The sequence below is a fragment of the Parambassis ranga genome, chromosome 19 (assembly GCF_900634625.1).
Source record: "Parambassis ranga chromosome 19, fParRan2.1, whole genome shotgun sequence".
Lineage (NCBI taxonomy): Eukaryota > Metazoa > Chordata > Actinopteri > Ambassidae > Parambassis > Parambassis ranga.
This window is the reverse complement of record NC_041039.1, coordinates 6897270-6921374: the sequence shown is the minus strand read 5'-3', so window position 1 is coordinate 6921374 and position 24105 is coordinate 6897270. Positions and strand designations below refer to the sequence as shown.

The following is a 24105-nucleotide window of genomic DNA, read 5'->3' as shown; positions in this document are numbered from 1 at the left end:
GATGTTTAATCTATAAAATGGACCTTAAGAGACCTACGATGAAGATGGACAAAGGCTTAGCAGGGTTTGGTCTGCAATAAATGTTCACACACAAAATATGATGTCAGTCTATCAGACAGATTATGAGCACAGACCACATATAAATGTAATATTGTCTTTGTCTTTTTTCCTGGTGGTCTCCAGGTATTTTTTTTGTTCATCACAGGATGCAAATCTGTTCACCCTGTGGACCCTGTTGGACTTTAAACCCATGGACCCACACTCAAAAGACACCTTTACAGACTGAAACCTGCCAGTGAGCTCATTCTTATTTTCTCTGAACATATGCCAATATGACTTCTTTTCCTAAACTAGTTGTTTCTTTAGAGGCCCTGGAGAATCCCCACTGCTATAGACAATCAATACCACAGTCAATGAATCCTACCTCCCTGTTCATTTCTTTGCAATCTTTTTCTTTTCTTTTCCCTGTTTGTTTCTTTCGGTTTTTTTATTTAAAGTTCGGTGTGCAGTCTGTCATTATATGTCCCATTTAAAGCTGAATAAATGTTTTGGCATTTTATATAAATAAAATATTTAATATATGACTAGTAGCTTTTTTAAATGGGATTATCTTTGTATGTTTTGCTGCATAATTAAAGACCACAAAGAAAAACAACAACACACACACAATACATCAATTTATCCTAACAGCATTTAGATCAACTCAGTATATATATGTAAATGTATATAGATTGCCCTTTTTATCATTTGGCAAAACTTTGTATCTCTCCAGGAAGTCCTAAAAAATAAAAGAGTGAAAATGCTTTATTTTAGGAGACAATATTATTTCGCTGTCACTTTCTGTCATTAGGGCCCGAGCACCGAGTGGTGCGAAGGCCCTATTGTAATTGTTTTTTTACCATTGGATTTATTTTCCCCTGGAAAACTCTTGAAAGTAAGCACACATCAGCACCATCTAGTGGCCAAATGAAGGTCAAACTTGTTTTTTTGGAACCACCAACAAATTCCATTTGAATTCCCTTCGTTTACGTCACTACAGAGCATTAATGGTTTGTTGTAGTTTTTTTGTTTATTTTTTTTTCAGCTCGACATAATAATATCTGTCATGAACTGACCCCCCCGATGAAATGTAATCTCCGAGGTGTACTTGAACACAGCATAGTAAAGTGACATCACAACCGGACCTTTGTGGCAATGTGCCCCGTGAGCCAGCAGGGGACGCTGCTATCCAGGTCTAATAACCAACTTCCCGCAGTTAAAGCATTACTCCACATTAATTTGACAACTTACTTTGCAGATAAATTATGATATTTGAAACGATTGTCAACAAATTAATAATAAACAGTTATTAGAAGCAGCGTAGGATAATTATTTACCATTGATTTGTTTATTTACGGGTAAAAAAAACACAATTGGATATTTATATTATGTCCATCAAATTCCGATTATATTGTGCGTACTTGAAATTCCTTGATATTGATCAACTTCTGAGGGTGTGTGAGTAAGGCATGAGGACGCATACATCACACTCAACACAGGAGAGTGACAGTTACCATGGTGACCTGACCAGCTTGTCACTCGTTGTGACCAATCAAAGAAACAAAAATATGCCGATCGATGGACGGATACCTGTGTGTGTGCGTGCGTGCGTGACCACGCATAAGGACCGACTGATTGACTGGCCCTACATCGGCTGGCTGGCCATTACACGCGCGCTCACACACACAAACACACACGCGCGCGCTGTCCATGCCTGCGGGTGAATTCCATCCCCCCCTCCCCTCTTCGTCTCGACAACACCTCTTCCATCGAAACACACACACACACACACACACACACACTCTTTCTCTCTCTCTCTCTCTTCTCTCACCCGGCAGCTCGGGTGACGCGTTTTGCGCATTTCCTGCAGCTCGCGCTCAGATTCAGGAGAGAGGGGACGGGAAACGAGGGGCGCGCGCAAGGACCGAGAAGAGGAGGAGGAGTAGAGGAAAAAGCGAACGGTAGCGGAGCACCGTGATGTGTTTAGGGTGCTCGTGAGCCCTAAAAAAGACTGCAGCGTGGGGCTTAAAGAGCATTGCCTGTCCGAGAATACGCGCAAATATCGCGTTGCCGTGAGGTCGCAGCAAGGAGATTATCCCAGAGAAGAGCGAGGGTGCGAGCGAGCCGCGACGGGCTGGAAACGGAGCACCAATCCCGGATGGCTAGGCGCGGCTGCTCGCGCTCTCTCCCACCCTGACCCGGGAGAGACACACACGGACCGTGGGGGGAGCTCCCTGGACTTCCCATCCATGTGTTAAACCTGCGTCCCCCCTCACTGCCGCTCATATCCCGGCCTGTTTCTGCCCAAACGGGAATTTTGCGTGGCGCACGGGACCGACCATAAACAAACAAGGCAGGCGCTCTGGTGGGAGAGTGTTCAGCAAGCGACATCTGAAGGGTGTGAGTCTGCGTTAGTGCTGCGTTTTGCAGCCCATTACAGGTCCATTAGTCTGTACAGTTAGCGTGTGTGTCTGTCTGTGTGTAACATAGTGTTCAGATATGGCTGTGCTAGACTGAGAGTCCAAGGAGCCAGCGGCATTATGGGATGTAACAGGACTGTGCAGTGACCCCGCTCATTGGAAGGAAACAGTCTGTGTACAGGAGCAGGAACAAGCAGACTAGGCTAAACACACACACACACACACACTCTCATCCTTTTATACACACACCCCACAGCAGCGGCCATGCCTGTGTTCAGTGGGCTCTTGAAGGTGCGAGTGTGTGAGGCTGTGGACCTTAAACCCACCCCATGGGCTCTGCGTCATGCTGTGGGGAAGAGTGGGTCCTTCCTGCTGGACCCTTACCTGGCCCTGAACCTGGACCAGACACGGCTGGGACAGACCGCCACCAGGACCAAGACTAACAGTCCTGCCTGGCACCAGGAGTTTTGCACTGAGGTGCGTGAGGGAAGGAGCCTGGAGCTGTCCGTTTTCCACGATGCACCCATCGGGTATGATGACTTTGTGGCCAACTGCACCATCCAGCTGGAGGACCTGCTGCAGAATGGAACCCGGCACTATGAGGACTGGGTATGTGTTTGATTTGGGACTGTGTGTGGGGTAATGGCAGCTAAAGGTTTGCGGGGCAGTTTAAAAACAGGGGTCAAAGTTTATCAGACAGTCTGATTAACACATTATTATGTCTGCCATGAACACATTTATATACTCATCTTTCTCCTGAATTGCTACCTTTGCTTTTTTTTCCTAGTTTAAACATTATCACCTTATCAGTAAGACCTCAAAAGGGATTTTAGCTATGAATGTGGACCAAAAACACTTTGCAGTTCCTCCAGTGGCCACTTGGGGATTGGCAAAAAAAACCTCCAATCCCCACAGACCTCCAGGGTAAAACGTCCTGCTTTACAGCAGAAATAAACAAAAGGCATTGTAGGGTTCATTACATAATTTCATTATTCAAGATTATTTGCATTAATAATTTGCATAATTTTTTGGTGTTACCACTTTGATTGACAGGTGTATGTGGCCAACGACTGACAGGCCATCGCCAGAGCTTCCACTCTGAGATTGAAAACCTTCTTCTTTGGGTGGAGAATTCATCCATATGTATTTACAGTCCATAGTCATTGAAGTCTATCAAGATAGTGTGAGCTTAGAAGTCTGGAACCATCTTCCACTTTCATCAGCATAGGTGGAGGTGCTTGTTGTTCACCCTTCTTTATCTGAGCTGATCTCAGGTCTGGCCTGAAGTCTCAGTCCCTCACATTCCTCCTCCTCCTCTTTCAAACTCTGTTGTTGTTTGGAACTATAGAATCCACGTGGATAAAACACATGCCTCTAGATGTTGAGCAGCAAAGTTCTTTCCATTATTTGTGTAATCTCATTTTTGTGCAGACTGTGATGTCCTATCTGTGTGTGCGCGCGGGGGGATAAAGAGCTGTTTGTTTTTGGGTCTGCAAGCTGTATCTCTACTTTTAAAATGTGGCCTTGTTCCACTTTTATGCTCAATTTACTCGCTTTAAACGTGCAGCACTCAAAGGTATCATGTAGCTTTCAAGTCAGCACAGACCCTGTGCTCAGATGGATTGACATATGAATGTGGTGTAATGTTAAAAAATGGGTGTCTGTTGTGGTGATGTCTTACGGTCACGCTACAGTCATGTAAGATTGGCAGTGAGTTTTCTTAATGTATGACTTCAAAAGCACGCATGGCTGCCCAGTGTGGTTCGTTAGGTGGGGGTTTAATTGATGTGCAGGTACATAACCTTATGCTATATCAGTTTACATTGGCATATATAAATAGGCTTGCACACATAGGCCTCGGTGCCCAGTCCTCCCAGAGTAAGGTCAGAGCATATGGATCACTCTGTTGATTGACCACAGCCCATTGATCAGCCAGTCGGCTCGTCATTACATATGCCCCAGAGCGACACGGTCCCTCCCACTTCCCCTGCATCACTCCATTACTCACCACTCCTGCCTTCCGTGTCTCCCTCACTGCCCCCCCCCCCCCCCCCCCCCCCCCCCCCAATCAGAAAAGTTTACCCCCCCCCCCCCCTCCTCTGCTGCTGTTCGTTAGCCGTCATCTTCTTCCTCCTGCCTTACTTGTGGATCTTAAACTCTTCTTTTATCTGGTACTTCCTTCTCCAGTACGGAGGGAAGGATCTGAAGCTCTGGCTCAATGGAGACATATCAGTAGAAACATTAAAAGCCTACCTCATATGCTGATTTTCTGCAGTGTTATATGTTTCAGAATAATGCACTGGTATCGAATGTATTCAGCTGTTTACTTCCCAGTGTGCAAGATGCTGCTTTCATTAGCCGTGTCTCTGTGAAGGGGTTTCATAAAGGAAAGCCCCTGAATCCAAGATGGGTGCTCTGCCTTTTATCTGTACACCAACACATCCTCACGGATTGATTTTCAGTGACTCCAGAAATGACAGATGGTCACATTTTTGCTGATTTTTGATCATTCCATCAAGCATCTTTTTTTGCATTAAGTTCTATAAAAGTAAAGTTTTTAGATCCATAAATACCGACCAATATTATCAGTGATAGTGTAACAGATAGGGGGGGGTATATTCTTTCACGCCATAAAACTCATTTTGTAAGATACAACTGTCCCATCTCCCTCTTTGCCATTTTCAGCTACCATGGTGACAACGCCCCCTCCCTGAACAACATGTCTATAATATGCTGTGTAGGTACGGCCACAGCTGGGTGTTGAATGCACACACACGGGTTGCCCCTAAGTATGCTGTCTTTCTTGGAGAGGATAAGTTGCTGTGGATGTGCTGTTATCTTTTGCTAACACTAGCTAATAATGTGGTCAGCTTAGGTACGACAGGCCAACTGCATGGCAGAAGGCTTTCATGATACAATAAGCCCAACCAAATGGTACACTTCCTGCTGTGCAGTTGAGTGCTCGGGCTGGTGTACTTCAGCTCAGTCTTTCTCACTTCCTCCGCCCTTCTGCTGCCTCTCTCAGCTCATCTCATCATCTCTGTCATGTCTCTGCACTGTTATCCCCCCGTCCTCTCTGCTTCCTGTTCTTCTTTGTCTCCTGCCACTTCTCTCTCCACCAGCCTGTCTCCTGTGGACTTGGGCGCAGGTTCCTGGCTGCTCTGTGCCACCGGTGAAATATTAACCAGGCCTTTGATGCTTATTAATTGTCCCACTCCAGTAATTGAGATGCTCTGCGGAGCCTATCCCCATGGTGACAGCCTCTCACCCACAGACTCACCAGAGAGAGAGAGAGGGATGGGTAGGTGAGAGTTAGAGGGTGTAGAAAGAGAGGAAAATAAAGCAGAAGAGCACCTTTTAAGAAGTCATTTAAAACCTGGCCACTCTTTGAGGGAAATATCAATTTAGTTCACCAGCATGGTTGTGGATGTGGATACTCAGCATTGGTTACAAGCTTTGGGCAGGTTCAAACAAGTTTTTAGAAGTAAAAAGTCAAAAACCTGCTTCTATAATCACCCTTTAGAGTGGAGAGCTTGTTCCTGACACCACACACCCTTCATTGGTCTGCTTATAATCCATGTTTTTTGCACATGTTGCATTTTAACACAAAGAGTTTACTTTGAGTCTAAAGTGCTGTATAAATAAAATTGCCCTGCATCGCCCTTGTTGAGGTGAGCCACACGGACACAAAACTGTGTCAGTGCATTCCTGTGGCGGCTATGGTATGTTAGTCAGGCCCGGCAATGCAAAGCATAATAACAGTTGACTTTTCTAAACAAGATGCTTAATATTTGGCTGCTGATGTTTTTATTATTAAGGCAGATGTCCATGGCTGAGGAGGGGAGAGCAGGAGATGAGGTGTAGAAGTGAGTTTTGTGTACATGTAAATATGTCCATGGGTATGTTGAGAGCTTTTAGGATACTGGAAGCTTCTCTTGAGACTGGATGACCACACAGTTTCCTCACAGTGACACGGACCACGTCACATGTGCACAGGCTCATGATGGAAGGGCCAGCATAAAAATATTTAAACAAGTTTTTTTCCTTGAAGCAAAACCTTTATGAAAGGAAACCATTGCTGAACCACTTGAGAACATTATTATTTATCTAAGTGATGTGATTGACTTTAGTTCAATGTAAGTTTGAAATCGCAGTTTTGATTTGAATGCCGTTAATTCTTCTGACTTTTCACAGCATCAGTGTGTCTAACACTGCTGCAACTTAGAAGCCATCACAAAGCAGCCTGATGATCTGCTGGAAGAGCAGGGTCAGAGCGGGGAATGCACTTCATCACTAGAGGTTAGAATAAAAGAAAGGTCTGGTTAGCAACTTTGCAACATGCCTTAAAAACACATCACTCCTTATAACCCACACCTAGGCCATTGTGGGGTTATTTAAACTACATTTAATGTTAGGCTCTTATCTTATATTAACTTCTATATCAAATGAATTAACAAACAAAATTCATCTTTTTTTGTGAAAATTTGCTGACAGTGCAGACATTTACTTGAAAATCACACAGACAAAACTAGTATTTAAAAGATCCTGCTGTTTATTCTGATGTTCAGTTTGCACATGGTTTAGTTTTTACAAAAGTATGACAGCAACATGTCATGACTTCAGACAACTACAAATATAGCATGAACATTATTAGAAAGCTCTTTCTTCTAATATGGAAAGGATGAGTGGGTAGTTTAAAACCACCTCCCTGTGATGAATAATAGAGATATGCAACAGAAAAGAATTGTTCATTTTGATGCAAATCCCAGATGTAGGCTTGCGGTTTTTAATCAGTTGTTATTTGTTAAGTGGACCTAGGGGGGTGACATGTTTCGGTACAAAAGGTGTCACAACAAGGTGTGTGTGAGTGACTGCCAGTGACCTTTAGGGGAACTTTGAGACAGACGGTCAAAAATACAGTCATTGTTTTAGTTTCAGTGTATTTTTGAACTGACTTCTCCACATAAATTTAACAAAAATATTCTTTGGTGTATCATCGTGCCATCCTCTGTCATCCACCCCCTCCCACTTTCCCCTTTCAAGACATAACAATCCTTTGAGGTTACATCCATGTTATCATCACGACCCCCCCAGACGCCATTCCTCCTTAGTGCAGCTGGTTGCCGGACAATGACATCATGGGCTCCACCCTCTCAGTTAAGTAGGACAGAGTGGATTTAAGATGGGCTGTTGTCACAGTGACAATGAATTACACACCCACATACACACACACAGACAAATACAAGCATGGTGCTCTGCTCACTGATGCCAAATCAGGTCAACTTTTGGTGTGTGTGTGTGCTGCAGAGTGTTTATTGTGAAAGGGAAGAAACAAAGACCCCTGGGACAGCAGGTGAAAAGCACAGTATGTGTGTCCTCTCTCTCGTACCACAATGGAAGATGCGTTTGGATAGTATACTTATTTTAGGCAAGGAGAGTGGTTAATCAACAGAATGCAAAGAAATGACAAATATGATGTTTATTATGTTGCGCTGATATCTACTGAAGTTAGAATGGTATCCAGCTAGCCACGGGCAGACTGCACCATTATTTAACTCCAGTATGGGCTAGCAAGTCATGCACCATGCAGACCAACTTAAATTTAAAAAAGAAATGGGACCGACCAGTGTTTTTTTTTAGTATAGAAATCATTCAATAACCAACATATATGTAGCTGTGCTGGATAAGTTATGGGTTGTTGGGGGTACCAGCCCTCTGCTCCGCATGAGGTGAACTGTGATAAAATACTACAAGGTACAGACAGTGTTGTATTGAGTCAAAGACCATAGCCTTGTGACTTGTTTAAATGTTAAATGATGTTTGTGTGTCAAAGTATGCCTTAGCTGCAGGGAGACCAAGATGACCAGTTTGCCTTTTTTTTGTCATCCCTGATTGAGCCCAACATTTTTGTTGTATTTTTGGCTGTATTGAGCTAGCAATAGTATGGCTGTATAAGACACTGGCATTCAGCCGGACTGCGTGTGTTAAGAGCCTACTTTTCACAGTAGTTGATGCTTCATTTGCGCAGCTATATAGAAATGCAGTTACTAATTCATTGATGGAATGACTCACCTCCTACTCTGATTTACTTGCCCTTTGATTGAGTAACACAAATATATGTGCTTCATAAACGACACCTATTTTTACAAAGTTACATGTAGTTGCATATTTTCCTGTAGTCTTGCATCCTCGGGGCAGGGCTTCCTCCTGCAGCGTGAATCTTTATGAAGTGTGTTTTCATCCAACAGTGATGACAGTGTCTGATCTACAGAGGCCTCGTCGGACCGTCTGCCAGTCCATCTGGATATCACAAACACACACACACGCACACACACACACTCCTCTTTGAGTGTATGTGATCTCTGAAGATGACTGAGCAGGCTGGAGAGGATTGGACTGGGAATGTCCAGTCTTTTACGTTTAATTCTCCTCCTGTCTTGGATGCTGCACTGTTGCCATCATTCAAAACAGGGTTTTGTTGCAGAGCCGAACACCAAATTAGAACCTCTCCCCTCCTCCATCGCCGCACAGCTCAGCTCCTCTTACATTATTAGCCGTCTGTGATGTTACATTAAAGATGCATGACTCTCACGCTGTCTCACTCAGCATGGGCCTCCTGTGTGTGTGTGTGTTGCTGTGCGATAGAAAGAGGGACAAACACGCACACAGACATGCTATCGTGTGAATGCGGTCAAGCTCTCTCAGAGCTGAAATTTGTTATTTGACAGATGGATGTGGGAGGCTGTCACTGAGACTAAACGCTCCTGAGAGAGACGCAGAGAGCTGTCTGGTTGGACAGAGATAGCAAGCTGCATGGACAGAGAGTGGGAGGGGGTTAGCTCCACAGTATTGATATAATGCAAGCTTTGAGTGCCCTGTCTGCCTGGTTGAGTGCTTCTCTGTGCTGCTGCATATGGTGTGTGTGTATGTGTGTTTTATTCTGTCACTTATGTGTGAGGAGACAGAACTAACGTTAAGCTTGTATGTGTGTTTAACGCTAACCTCTCTCTGAAGTCCGTTTAAAAATTCCCAAACAACACACACTGTGCTTCCTGTATGTGTGTGAGAGGGAGAGAGAGAGGGTTTGTGAAGTCTTGTCTACCTGGCTGTATCGGTGTCCTAATTGGACTAACAAGATTAATGAGGCGAACTAGATTCTTCGGCTCTCCCTCCTCCCATCGTTTGTTGTTGGGGCGGGGATCCTTGGCGTACGTGTGTTTCTGTACACACAGCAGGTTAAATCCAAGTCACGTTACAATTCATTTAACAGGGCTGGTGATGTCTCCTGCGCTTAATTTTATTAGCGCTGAAGCAGCCAGTCGATTAATCAATTACAGAAAATGAATGAAACTGTGGACTAAACTCAATTATGCACCTGGAAATCCAACGCTTTCCATCAAATCCTTCCTTTATGTGAGTCAGAGTTCTAATAGGACCTCTTTCAGTGCTGTTTTTTCAGTGGTGCAGGGCGGGGCTCAGTGCTGATTGGTTAACACACAACAAAAAGACAGCCGAAGAAAGACGAAGCACAGCCGAACCAGCGTGTTTTCTGAGGTCACAGAGACTCTGACATCTGACATTGTCAACAGCCTAAAAACACCATGCCTCCAATCTGGGTCATAAAGGTAACAATTAATGTAGAAGGTATGGTAATTATGGGATGTTTCATGGCTCACAACTTGATGTGTGATGTTTGGTTTAGGTTGTGGCATGACAAGGTTAATGACAGTTCAAACAGAGACAGGTGAGCTTAAAGTTACTGAAGAGAAAGAGGAGTTGACTCTCATGGAGACGCTGCAGAGTGGGACTGATAGCGTTACGCGTTACTGGTGGTTTGGTTCAGCATGCACAATAATAAGATCCTGAAACCTGTGCCTAAAAGAAGGCATGCAGCCATGTTTGGTTGTAGTTACTGCAGTTAGTATACACTTTCCCATGACTGCTTTTTTGTCATTGTTTGGCTAGTGACTGAGATGTTTAGTGTGACACATGTCATATGAAACCATCAGATTAGATTGCACGGGACTTTGTGACTTAGTGACTCTGCACCACTTTAAAAAGTGATCCAGAATACTTCCCTGCACAACAGATCATTCAAAAACTCACCACACCTTTTTCAGGTGACTGCTGGTCAGGTGTCAATCATGCTGTGTTCAGGAACCATTGGATAAGTTAACACTTGACAATTTTTCATGATAAATGGTGTAATTGTGCTTTTTTTACACAACATAAGTAGTGCATATATATATATATATATATACACACACATCTATATTCAGTCTAACCCATTGTGTTACAATATTCCACCAAAAACAAAATTGGTGCAGGGCTGCTACCATAGAAACATCTGTTGCTAGGATACATGCTAAACTACAGTACAACATTAACCACAAAAATGTCTCTATAGCTAACACTGGTGAAGCTTCTGTTTGATTTTAGCTGACATATTTTTGAAGGTTTAAATTTCTTAGCATTTTCTATGTAGTTGTGTGCGTACAATTTAAGAGAATCTGTGCCAGATTCATCTTCATATGTGTGCGTAGATAGTAATTCTGACTGATCTGGGTATGAAATATGACCGATGCAGGTCAAGTGGCTGGTAACAACTGGTGATGTGTGGAACCTGTGCGGTCTTTGGCTGGCGTGCTAAGTCAGGACACAAGCACTAAATCAATGGTGGTGCTGTCTGTTTGCACCGCTCTATTCCAAATTGCGCTCGGTCCATCTTTCAGCTGAAATCCCTGCTGAGATGTGTCGTTATGCAAGAGGTTGCATTTGGGGGATTAGCACATCATTTTCAAGGGTAGACGTCAAGAATCCAATGGCGTTTATAGGTCACAAATCCCATGCAGTTATGTGTTATACATGGAACAAAGGGATGATACCATGCTCTATGTGCACACTTACTCATGTAGCACGACATTACCTGAGTTACCCCGCTGGGATCAATAAAGTATCTATCATCTATCCATGAGGACATTCATTTTATTTTTAATAAAGAAGGGCTGAGTCTCATTATCTCTTGATTTTGCTTTAAAAACAATTAAATACTTCCTGTTTCTCCTATTTCTTTTAGCTGTTATTTAGGTTTTTTAGTTATTAATAGTATTTATGGCAAAAAACAAAAACATCTTTTCAAAATTGTGCTTTACAAAAGACAGAAAATATACAGATCATATCATAAAATAAATGAAATTAGAATTTGATGAAAATGTGCCTTTGTTCTCACAGCTTTAATTCCAGGAAATATGTAGGTAACAGACTGGATTATGCGTCAGTGTCATGGTCGGTTGTTGACATAAGATATCAGTTCTGCGAATTGCGTTCCACATGATTGTGTGTCTATGCAGCGTGCCTGATTGTCAGGGGATGGGAGGGATGTGGGGGTACGGACTTCGTATTTGTTTGTGTTCTTTGTGCCTCATGTTCAGCAATGCATGGAGTGTGTATGCAAGTGTGTGTGTGTGTTGCTGCCTGTGTGTGAGTCTGACTGTTGCATAAGAGGATCTGCTGCTGTCCCAGAGCTTAACTAAGGATTTAAAGCTCTCTTTCTCACTCTCCCTCTCTCTGTCCTGCACTCTCTCGTCCTGCATCGTCTGCCTCTCTAGCGCTTTCTGTTGCACTTTCAATTTAATCTCTGTTACTGCATGTGTGTATTGTAGGCGGGTGATGTAAGTATTTGTTGGATTAGTCAGGATGTATGCAGATTGTATGTCTTCTCGCCTTGGTTTTGATGCTCGTACCTGCTGTTTCTGGGTTTTTATCTGGTCACAGTGGGCCCATTTCTTTATTGCAATCAAAGTTCTCTTATGGAGACATCACAAGTAAAGGGTACTCAGACATGTACAGTATACACCTGTTCATACTACTACATTTTTTTTTTTACAAAAATGTAAATGAGCTCCAAAAGCAGCGACGATAATTTCTGGAACCTAAAAGGATTAATTGATCGCTTCTGTCATCCCTCAACAACTATTCTTTGTGTTTGGCAACTCTTAACATCCTACAAGTCTAACAAAGATATTTATTCTTACCATTTTGTCAGCACAGAGACGGTCTGATTCACTGATGATCTAAAAATAAGAAGTTTGGATGAGATGTTACTTTGTCCAGCATGCAGTTTGCTGCAAATGTTTTTTTGGCTGCTGATTCTTTTTTTAACATGAGAACATTTTGTCAAAGAGCAGATGATAGGACTCTGTTTAAGCACCAAAAAATATATCATATACAGAAAGTTAAAATGATTCCATATTAATTCTGTGTTTGGATGTCTTCTCTATTTTATAAATTGTATTTAGGTTTGGGTAGGGTTATGCTGCTGATGTTTTCTTGCGTATGCAGAGAATTCAGTTCTTGAGTGGGAACAACAAACCACAGAGCAAATTCCATCCATAATAAAGCTGTGGTGATGGTGAAGGTGACGTTAGTGTTAGTGTGAGTAATAATCTTCTGTTACTGTTTCAATCTTCACTGAATAATGAGTTAAAATGAAACCAAAATTATAACAAAAAAATCCTTCCACTGACATTTGGCCCTTAATAAACACCTGAGACATCCTCAAACCACAGTCTTCATCACAGAGACTTTCACACACATGTGGTTTTCAGCAGTGATAATGTTGTTAATTGTGATAATGATACGACTGTTGTTAATTCTAGTGAAGATAATGACCTGGTTTATGTGCACTGGTGTGTTTGTTTGTGCTGAAAGACGACCCACTCCCTCCTGCTGTGCTGCTTCTCACTGGTTTCCTTTCTGTTTCTCCTTTTTTTTCTTTGTTCTGCACAGATTGACTTGGAGCCGGAGGGGAAGGTGTACGTGGTCATCGACCTGTCTGGATCCTCCACAGAGGGTGAGATCACCACAATGCGACACAATATTTGATACATGTATGTTTTCTGCAGGCATTTGCAGGGCCATGACGCAGATGATTTGCATAAAATAGCGATCTTGTGCATGCCATAAACATATACATGCAATACTGTAGTCTTAAAACAGCATCGAGTTCAACTGAGGTCATTAAATTATTTCTTTTTTACATCAACAACAACAAGGAGTGCCTCACTATTGCCCGAAGGTGGTGATAATGCACGTGAAGAAGGAAGACCTTGTTGCTACCACAAGGTTCCTGTCAGATTAGAGTTGGAGGTTGTTGCAGCTTTAACATCACGTCTTTGCCTGGAGTATGCATGGCCTTAGACGATTCATACATTCTTCTTTTGTCCGCCTCATGTCGATCAAACACAGAAACGTCCAGAATGTCTGCGTCAGTCAGTGTTTCTGTCTCTCTGTCTCCACTCTTATCAAGCAGACAGTGATTTTCACCTGCACCTGTGTATCTTCACACCTGGTTATAAATAGAAGCTGTTCTCTGCCTTCCAGCGAAAGTGTGCATGCATTTATCTGTGTGTGAGTGTGTGTGAGGGTGGTGGGATAGCCTGAATGGAGGGAGGGCGCAGCAGCACACAGAGGATATTTCTCTGTGCAAAGACGGATGAAGAGAGCAGTGCAGAGGGAGTAGATTCTTAAAATAGTAGGTGAGATTGAGCCACGGATTACACACACACACACACACACACATTGAGACTCAGGCGTCCATGTCTTCTTGACCTCCACATCGATGATTGGACTCTGCTGTGACCGAACGACCCACTCTCCGCCCACTCCTGAACTTCTTCCCAGAGTTCGGCTGGCTCGAGAGCTCGTCATATTAATGCATGCTGATAAAAACAAATGGTGTGTATGTGTGTGTGTGCTTATTGGAGAGATGGAGAGGAGTAAAGGATGGAGAGATGAAGGGTGAGAACTAGAGGAAGAGGTGATATTTTTAGCAGATTTATTTTTTTTCCCTGGTGCAATCTGTTCTCTGCAGTTTCAGAGGCTGGAAGGATATGTTCCTCTCATTTTTCTTCCTCCTCTCCTCTCCTCTCCTCTCCTCCACCTTTTTGCATCTGTTGGGAAGTTAACAGCAATAATCTGACCTAATCTGACCATCTACACTCTTTCTCCCCTCTTCATTTCTGCATTCCCTGCTCTCAATTTCTCCATCATTTTTTAAATCTTATTTATATATATATCAAAAATTATTTATTGTTCGGAACATGAATTTTGAAGCTCTGGTACACGTAATGTGCAAAGAGGTGGAGCCTGAGTGGAGTTAAAACTTAGCAACCATAGTTAAACTTACCATCTATAGCTCTATGTCTCTGTGTGTCTGTGTGTGTGTGCATGTGTGTTTGTTTGTTCGTCCACCAGCATTTATTAGACTCCCAGTTGGTCAATCAGTGAGTTCAGAGTACATGTGTCTGCACGACGATTACTCTTAACTCAGTTGTTATGCCTCATCACCCCTCCTTGTCAGCATGTCCTCCTTCTGTGTGTGTGTGTGTCCGAGACAGATGGATGATGTATTATGTAAAACAAAGTGATCCCAGTAATGGCCTGTTTAGCTGCCCCCGCCCCCTGACCAAAACACCAACACACAGAATTGACACACACACACACACACACACTCAGAGTCCCTAGACAGCCTGTCTGTAATCGAACTCTGGAGAAGCTCAGCAGTAACCACATCTACAATGCACCCTAGAGAGAGAGATGCCGGGAGAATAAACGAAAAGGAATCTAGGACAGGAGCGCAGAGAGAAACGTGTGTGTGTGTGTGTGTGTGTGTGGGAGTTAGAGTGGAGGTGGTTCTATCGTCTTAAGGTTACTCTCGGAAAGCATTTATCGTTCTGGGGGAGATGCAGAGAGGAAGTGAACGGCTTCTTGGACGGAGGAGTATTTTAATATGCTGTCCCTCGTTTTAGTGCCCACACATGCGTGTATAAATAGGATACATAGGCCTGTGGTAGGTGTGGGGTGTTTGTGAGGAAGAGGGAGGGAGGAATGAAGGAAGATGAGAGGCCGCTGAATGATTAAACACGCTGAGCTACGCGATGCACATGATCCTTTTTCGCACAGGAAATAAAATCACACATTGTCTCACCTGAACACAAAACTTCTCTTGATTAACTTTCTTTTTTTCCTTCACAGCTTCGGGGACAAATGAGAATGAGGAGCGTGTGTTTCGAGAGAGGATCGGCCCCCGCCGGCGACAGGGCGCTGTGCGAAGGCGCGTCCATCAAGTTAACGGACACAAGTTCATGGCCACCTACCTGAGACAGCCGACCTACTGCTCACATTGCAGAGATTTTATCTGGTAACACACAAACACACCTGTCTGACCTTACCTTACCTGCTGCTATGATTCATTGAACCAGCCCGGCTGAAATGCTGACTCCTCCTCTGTGTGTGTGTGATCTGATAGGGGTGTGCTGGGGAAGCAGGGATACCAGTGTCAGGGTGAGTACCTTTCTCTGGCGGATTCCAATTTCTCAAGTGACATTGCACATAATTTATTATTTAAGCCAGAAAACACAAGAGGGATTACATGTTACTGAGTGACAGCTGTGATTTACCAGCATCCATAACAATATATAAGTTGTGAACACTTCTGCACATTTAATAGAAAACAAATGGTCCCTGAATGCATCACGTGTGACTGTCAAAATCTCTGATAAAATCATCACAAGAATGTTATCCCACATACTTCAATTAAGAAAATCCAGAAAAATAAATTGTAAGGATTCTATAAAAAAAAACTAAAGAATCTTTCTCACAATGTACATGATCTTACAAGCCACAGACCAGATGCCACCCTGGAAATCAGGCTCTGTTGTCCTAAAGATATTCACTAATTTCCTGATGTTGCTGCTGTGCTTTTAGTGTGTACGTGTGTCGTCCACAAGCGCTGCCATGAGCTCATCATCACCAAGTGTGCCGGGATGAAGAAGCAGGAGGACACACCCGAGGAGGTACGCACAGAACTGAACTGCAGGGTTTGAATTGGTTAAGATGTTGACACTCAGACAGAATATGGAGCTCACCGTTCAGACTGTGAATAAATGTGACATGTCCGCTCTGTACTTGAGCCTCATGTTTTATTCCTCTGATAATTCCACAATGACCTCTTTACACCTATAGTGTGTTTCTCTGTGTGTGTGTGTCTCCCTCTGTAGGTGGGTTCACAGCGGTTCAGTGTTAATATGCCCCATAAGTTCAGCATCCACAACTACAAGGTCCCCACCTTCTGTGACCACTGTGGCTCCCTGCTGTGGGGCCTCATGAGGCAGGGCCTGCAGTGCAAAGGTGGTTTTTATGTGCACTTGTCTCTCTGTTCTACAGGTCTCACATAGAAATGTGCTCAGGATAAACTGTACAAACAGTAGTCTGGCAGTCACATGTCAAAAATTATTTTTGGTTAAACTGCATGATTTCTTCATTCGCTGTGCAGATTAGAATAAAAAAATGGTTTGTAGAAGCTGCAAAATGTCCCCATCATGTTGTCTAAGCTTATATAATTTTGTGTAAAATCAATAATTTTTCCCTTATTTGTTTTTTGGCAGTGTGTAAGATGAATGTGCACAGGCGTTGTGAGACCAATGTAGCTCCTAACTGTGGTGTGGATGCCCGGGGAATCGCCAAGGTCCTGTCTGATCTGGGAGTCACACCCGACAAGATCTCCAACACCGCACAGCGCAGGAGGAAGGTAAAGTCAACTCTCTTCTCACAGCTGAATTAAAAGCCCAGTTTTGCTGGCTTTTTTTATTGCATTCACAGTTTTGCACTGCAAGCTGCTGCGGTCCTTCAAACTATGCATGCTCATTGGTTAAAAAGTTCACAATTGAGATGTGCCGGTGCTTTCCAGTTTCCCACTTTCCAGATTGTTTAATGTAACACACCATCTGGCGCATTGTTTATCTCAGTGCATATTTAGGCAATGAAAAGTTATAAATCAATAACCAGGTTTTAACTGATTTGTATAAGTCTCCACCACTTTTCCCTAAGACTAACTACAAGACCTAACTGTTCTTTTAGTGGAAACATGCCTGAAGGTGTGGCCAGTAGTTTTGTCAGTTGTGGGTAACTCAGTAGTTCCTGCAGTGGAAACATGCCCAAACATGCAGGCCACCTTAAAACAACCCAGTGGTTCCTGCAAGGAAAAACTATTGGGCCTGCAGCGGAAACACCTCCAAATCAGCAGGCCGCTCTAAAACAGCTTGGCAGCTCCTGCAGGGTAAAACACCTTCTGTATGCTGCTCATTGTTTGGGGAAGAAATTTAACTGAGGATTCAAGTAAAAGTTTATAAGAGGACAGCCATGCATCTTATCTGTCTCTCCCACTTTCTGCAGTTGACTCCAGGGCAGGACCCTCCCCAGTCTCCTCCTGAGCTCTCTCAAACTGAGGAAAACAGCTTCAGCCAGCCAGCTGTCCCCACCTCCCCCTCGCAGCAGGGTAACACAACACACACACCACCAATAAAACACACACATTTCAAAGTTTGTTTAGATGGTTTCTTATCAGCATGTGGTTTAATATTTTAATTGAGAGGCACTGGTTGGTTTTCTGTAATAATATTGTTGCTACTTTTAAAAGATAAGTTGTTAAATGTGTTTCTGCAGATACAAGACTAAACTTAAATTGTCCCCCACCGCCCACCACCATTTGGTTGTCACAGTTAGTCATCATATTATCACACATTGCAAGCTGAGAAATGAAAAGTTAACTTTTTCTTTGTGGAAATCTTCCAGTTTTTTTTTTTGCTCTGCTCAAGCCAAATGATGATGACAACAATGCTGCTGTTATTTAATCACCCTGCTCTCAGATACTGTAACTGAGTCATACCAGGTTTTAGCATGGAAGATTTCATCGTTTTTCAAAGTTTAATGAAAAGTGTAAATTTGCAAAATGTGTTTTTTTTATAATAAATCGAACAGTGACAAGAAAAAAAGGGAGTCAGCCTGTTTGCACTGATGTCTGATCTGCTTTTCCGACAACACCCACAGACTTGGCTGAGTTAGATCGCCTGCAGGACACACTCTCGCTCGACCAGCAGGGACCCCAGCACACCTCCTCCTCTTCCTCTTCCTCCTCCTCCACCACCTCCTCTTCCTCCTCGTCCTCCTCCTCGGCAGCCAGAGAGAACGGACAGGGCCAGAGGAGGAGCCTCAAGGACTTTAACTTTATCAAGGTTCTCGGCAAAGGCAGCTTTGGCAAGGTGCGACAGCTCTGAGGAGGCGTTTGAGGGGGATGTTTGTTTGTTTGTTTGCTGCTCATTATGTTTATAATTAAAATGTTTACCAAGGTTCTGTTTATGCTGAAATTCACATGTGCATTACATTATACAGTACACAGAGCTTTAGTGACAGCTCAGTAATTTCACCTCATGGCCTTTGGATTTTACTGAGCAGTCAGAGCTGTGTGGTGCCAGTGTGGACACGTGATTTCACAAGATTTCATCCTCTGCACCTACTTATCCAGGTGATGTTGGCGGAGCTGAAGGGGACGGAGGATGTCTACGCCGTCAAAGTTTTGAAGAAGGACGTGATCCTGCAGGATGACGATGTGGACTGCACCATGACAGAAAAGCGTATCCTGGCCCTTGCTCGCCGACACCCCTACCTCACCCAGCTCTACTGCTGCTTCCAGACACGGGTAGGACCATAACGCAGACCTGCAGGGATTGTGGTGGTCGGCATGAGTCTTTTTTTCTGTCTCACACTTCTGTCTGTCTCCGTGCAGGACCGTTTGTTCTTTGTAATGGAATATGTGAACGGAGGAGATCTGATGTTCCAGATTCAGCGGTCCAGGAAGTTTGATGAGCCTCGATCGCGCTTCTACGCAGCCGAAGTCACCTCAGCCCTCATGTTCCTGCATCGTAACGGAGTCATCTACAGGTAAACAAGCCCCCACAGAGCATTTTTCAGTAACAAAAAAAAAAGTGGTAGAAATGCTCACTTAAACATCAGGATCAACTCTGAAGAGAGAGTTTTAATTATTTGTTTGTCTCTTGCAGGGATCTGAAGCTGGATAATATCCTTTTGGACGCAGAGGGTCACTGTAAGCTGGCAGACTTCGGTATGTGCAAAGAGGGCATCATGAATGGAGTGACCACCACCACCTTCTGTGGCACTCCTGATTACATCGCTCCCGAGGTGAGTGTCAAGCAGCTGTGGTGGAATGATTGCTGAATGAGGTGTGTATGTGTTCACATAAACTCTCAGTAAAAAATATGAAAAACGTTTTAATTTTAGCTACTTAATTAAGCTGTTCACGGGAGTATTTTATAGTAAGTAGTAAGTAATTTATAATCTGCCTTAATTAAAAAGTAAGGTAAAGTAATGGAAGGCAGGATGCTACACAGGTGGAAGTTCTCCGTGCTGAGGCCAGTCTTCTTCTTGTATTCAGATCCTGCAGGAACTGGAGTATGGGGCCTCCGTGGACTGGTGGGCACTAGGTGTGCTGATGTACGAAATGATGGCTGGACAGCCGCCATTTGAGGCCGACAACGAGGACGACCTGTTTGAGTCAATACTCCATGACGACGTCCTCTACCCCGTGTGGCTCAGCAAGGAGGCTGTTTCTATCCTTCGAGCGGTTTGTCACCTCCTTCGACAATTTATTTGCTGTATTATAAGAGCTATTATTGTTTATTATGGTAGTAGTTTATTGTCACTTTACAATGGTTCAGATGCTCTGAAGTCAATCATGATATTACTCGCTTTCCTAGCCCATTATTAAAGTGAGCATGTCAATGTTGTCATCACATTCCTGGTAAGTGTTGACATGTTAAAGTACCACATGTTTAAGTTTGCTATTAAAACAAACAGCTCACTTACAGCCAGATGCAGCCAGGTTTTAACCTACATGGCTTCATGTCTGTGACCTCTGAAACTTTCCCTCTTCACATCTTTAAGCCTTTAGCTCTGCAGTCGCATCATTCATGTTTCTGTCCTGAGAGCTGCACTTAATGCAGAGGTGTTACGGTGCACTTTGAGGAATAAAAGTCAGTCAGAGAGGGTAAAGTGGTAACAATGCAATCATAAAACCAGAGCAGATCACAAAGTGCTTTCACAACAGACAAAACAAAAGCGACAGTAAATAACACCAGCACTCCGCTGACCTGCTTCATCACTCTACGCCTCTGTTTGTACCATCCACACAGCCATTAATGCCTCATGGCTATTATTAGCAATGAAATGTTTTTTCCTGTCCTCGCTCATTTTATGGATGAAAACCACAGCTAAGCGTCTTAAAGGGGCTGCTTTTCAGACAATATCATCTAAGTGTTTTCTCCCTCTTTGTGTGTGTGTGTGTGTGTGTAGTTCATGACAAAGAACCCAGCCAAGCGTCTGGGCTGTGTCGTGAGCCAGGGCTGTGAGGAGGCCATCAAGACCCATCCCTTCTTCAGAGAGATAGACTGGGTGCTGTTGGAGCAGAGGAAAATCAAACCACCTTTTAAACCCCGCATTGTAAGAAACACGCACAAACGCCTACAAACTTGAGACAGATACTGAAGCAACAAACATAACAACAAACATATTGACTATAACAGAAAGAGACAACTGTCGCCATCTTGGCAAGGCCAGAGCCTTAACCTAACTCCTGGTTAACCCATATGCAGGCAAAGAGGTTTTAGTTTAGAGCTCAGATGCTCAGTCAGCGCCCACCTGTAACTCAAAGCACCATCACTGGTAATGTAATGCAACAAAGCAGATCCATGCTCAAAATAGATAAAAACATACACAGGAAATGTCACTTGTTTCAGTATATCTGTCCCAGAGTCTATTTTCTGTCTTCTTTAACATCCATTCATTCATCTTCTGAGCCGGCTTTGTCCTGTAGTACAGGGTCACAGGTTGTTTACAATCCATACCTTTGTGAATATTGAAAAGATTTTCAAATCACTGAATCAGTTGTGCAGCTGCTTTGTGTAGACAGATGTCTTCGACTTACTCTGTTAAATATATTTTATTGTGAAACAAATTAGAAATTGGGGTGTTAAAAAACTGGAAGACACTGCTGGCTATGCATTGTGTTAATGTGTGTTCAGTCACCTCAAAATGTAGTAAGCATTAGTGGTCAGAAGGTGTCGCTGTAATCTTATTTATAAAAGCACTAGATTCACTGACAACCTTCTACTCTGTGTGTGTGTGTGTCTCTGCAGAAAACCAAACGAGATGTGAATAACTTTGATCAGGACTTCACCAAGGAGGACCCTGTGCTGACACCCACGGACGAGGCCATCATCCGACAGATCAATCAGGAGGAGTTCAAGGACTTCTCCTACTGCGCCCCTGAGGAGACGCAGACCTAACACACACGCACTCGTACACACACTCATGCACACACAGATCCAACACCGTGGCATGCACGTATGCACACATGCTGACAGTAGATCCATAAATCCCTTTACAAACTCACACACACACACACACAAACAGAGTCAATCCTTTACTTTGAAGCTTGGTTGTTGTTACTTTTGGAATATTATTTACTTGCATTGTGTTGTTGATGTTGCCTGGGTTTGTTATGAATATGAATATAAATATGGATATGCACACCTGCACATGCTCTGTCACACACGTGCATACTTTTTACACTACATACACCCTACAAGCTCACTGCACATGCTCAGACAGCCAGACACACACACAAACACACACAGACACTACTTCTCTCCCCGGCACCCGTACATATGTGGACTGGATGGTGCCGGGTGCAGAGGCTTGTACATAGCCTGTGTTGAGTGGCTGTAACGTGTTGGTATTGTCTGCTAGTAAAGGAGCGTTGTGGCGCATGGACAAGCACCCTACCTGTGTTACTATTACTGTCCTTATTGTGGACCAGTTAGGGCCAAATTCCCTTTGTGCAATACCCTGACTATCTATATATTTTATGATTTGTTTATGTGTTTATTTCTTGTGCGTGTTTTTTTTTTCAGAAATTTTTGTGGCATGATTGAAATCTTGCTGTCGAATACACTCACTCTCTGTCCTGTGTGTGTATAAAGTGAATGTCAAGCTTTAAAGGGACAGTTCACCTCAAATGAAACATTCATACTTTTTCTGTGGCATGCAGGGCTGCACGTGTTGTTTTGGAGCGAGTCCGGCTGTGAATAAATACTGCGGTTGCCGCCATATTGGCAACATCTGAGTCCACCTAAAGGCTGATTTTTTTTGGTAGCACATTCACACTCACTGTGGAGGATTATCAAATGTAGTCGACAGACATGCTCGGGTGCAGTCCTCCATCATGCCAAGCATAACACAGCATGGCTGTATATATAATAAATCACTGTTCTGCACCAAATGTGTTACAGTAAACACAAACAAGAACACCCCACGGTTTTGTTGCTCCACATGTTTTTGACACTGCCTCCTGTGGCGAAATATGGCTACAACAGGTAGATGTGCAAAGCTGTTTGTAGCAACAATGAAGAGCTAAGCTGCACCCATAATACTTAATTCATCCAAATATGTAGACATGGAACATGAGTACAGGTCAGATGCAACTTTTATGCCTTAGTATAGCTCAAACAAGTTATTTAAAAATTCACCCCATTCAGTGACCACAACATTTCTGCTGGAAAGTTGGTCATTGTAACACAGAGGACTGTGTCATGTTAAAGCCACCCTCGAGTTGCCGTGGTCTTATGATCCTATAGGCTCAAACAGTTGGCATCCACCATAACATAGACAGAGTGTGTAGATTTTCAGTGACAGGCCACAGGAAAACTATGAATATTTGATTTTGGGGTCCCTTTAACGAGTTACAGGCTATTGAACTAATTATGTGGAGCATAGGCAGCCTGTGTAGCAGTGAAAAGCCTGGTTTCCAGTTATTTCATCCATCTGTTGGTTTCAGAGACCACATCTGTCCTGTCGGTGTGAATGTGTTGGCCTGTGGGCGGTTTTTTTTTTTCATTGTGAATGTAAATTTTTGATTTTTTGCCCCTGCTCTGTTGCATGTGACTTTTTTTGTCTTCAGCATTTCTGTTTCTATAGCAACCATCAGTGTTTGCTTTCCTTCCGCCTCACCTCCAAAGCACCAGTTCCCCCTTTTCCCGCCTCCAGCAGCCGTCTCACTCAGCCAAAAACACTTGCTTTTCTGACTTTTGCTTTTTTCAAGAATGGCTTTTCTTTCTTATTGCTCTCTCTTTTTTATTATTATTATTATTATTATTATTATTGTAAAGTGTATCTGGAGGAAACCTTTGTGTAAAATACTATAACTATACTATTATAGGTCTGTTACAGCCAGGTGATAAGAAATGTGGAGAACCAGCAGCTGAATTACCTCTCATTTCGCACACACACACACACACACACACACACATACAACACCACACATGCACTCTCTCCTTTCCCTCCTCATCCCACCCCCTTCTTCTTCTCACTGTCTCTCTTATACCTCTTATACACATGTGCACACACACACACACGCACACACACAAAAGGACTGTTGTGTACTGTATGGAGATCTGAATGTGAGCTGGTTACTCTCTCTTTGCAGTAGAGTCGGTGTGTAGTGAAGCTTTGTGCACCCAGGGGTAGGGCTGTTCCTGGTCACACTTATCTTAACTCTGTGCCAAAATGTAGTGCAACAGCCAGGCTAGTCCTGTCTGGTCTGATTCCAATAAAACACTGAGCTGTCTACATCAATCCTAAACCTCCCCGAGTTTGTTTTTTTTCTATGTGTGTGTGTTTAGTGGGATGCTCAGAAATTTGTGTGAGTGTAGGGGAGAGGGGGAGGAGGGAGGAA

General features: G+C 43.4%; 1 protein-coding gene across 1 annotated transcript; it reads left to right on the top strand.

Annotated features, from left to right (window-relative positions):
- The first annotated feature begins 2723 nt into the window (after nucleotides 1-2723).
- Nucleotides 2724-24012, top strand: prkcea (protein kinase C, epsilon a). Its single transcript, XM_028430567.1, has 15 exons — nucleotides 2724-3068; nucleotides 13248-13311; nucleotides 15495-15660; nucleotides 15769-15803; nucleotides 16227-16315; nucleotides 16520-16649; nucleotides 16907-17049; nucleotides 17694-17796; nucleotides 18348-18559; nucleotides 18823-18996; nucleotides 19084-19238; nucleotides 19358-19496; nucleotides 19750-19938; nucleotides 20667-20813; nucleotides 21509-24012. The coding sequence occupies exons 1-15, from the start codon at nucleotides 2724-2726 to the stop codon at nucleotides 21656-21658; spliced, it is 2241 nt and encodes a 746-aa protein (XP_028286368.1). The 3' UTR covers nucleotides 21659-24012.
- The last annotated feature ends 93 nt before the right edge of the window (nucleotides 24013-24105 follow it).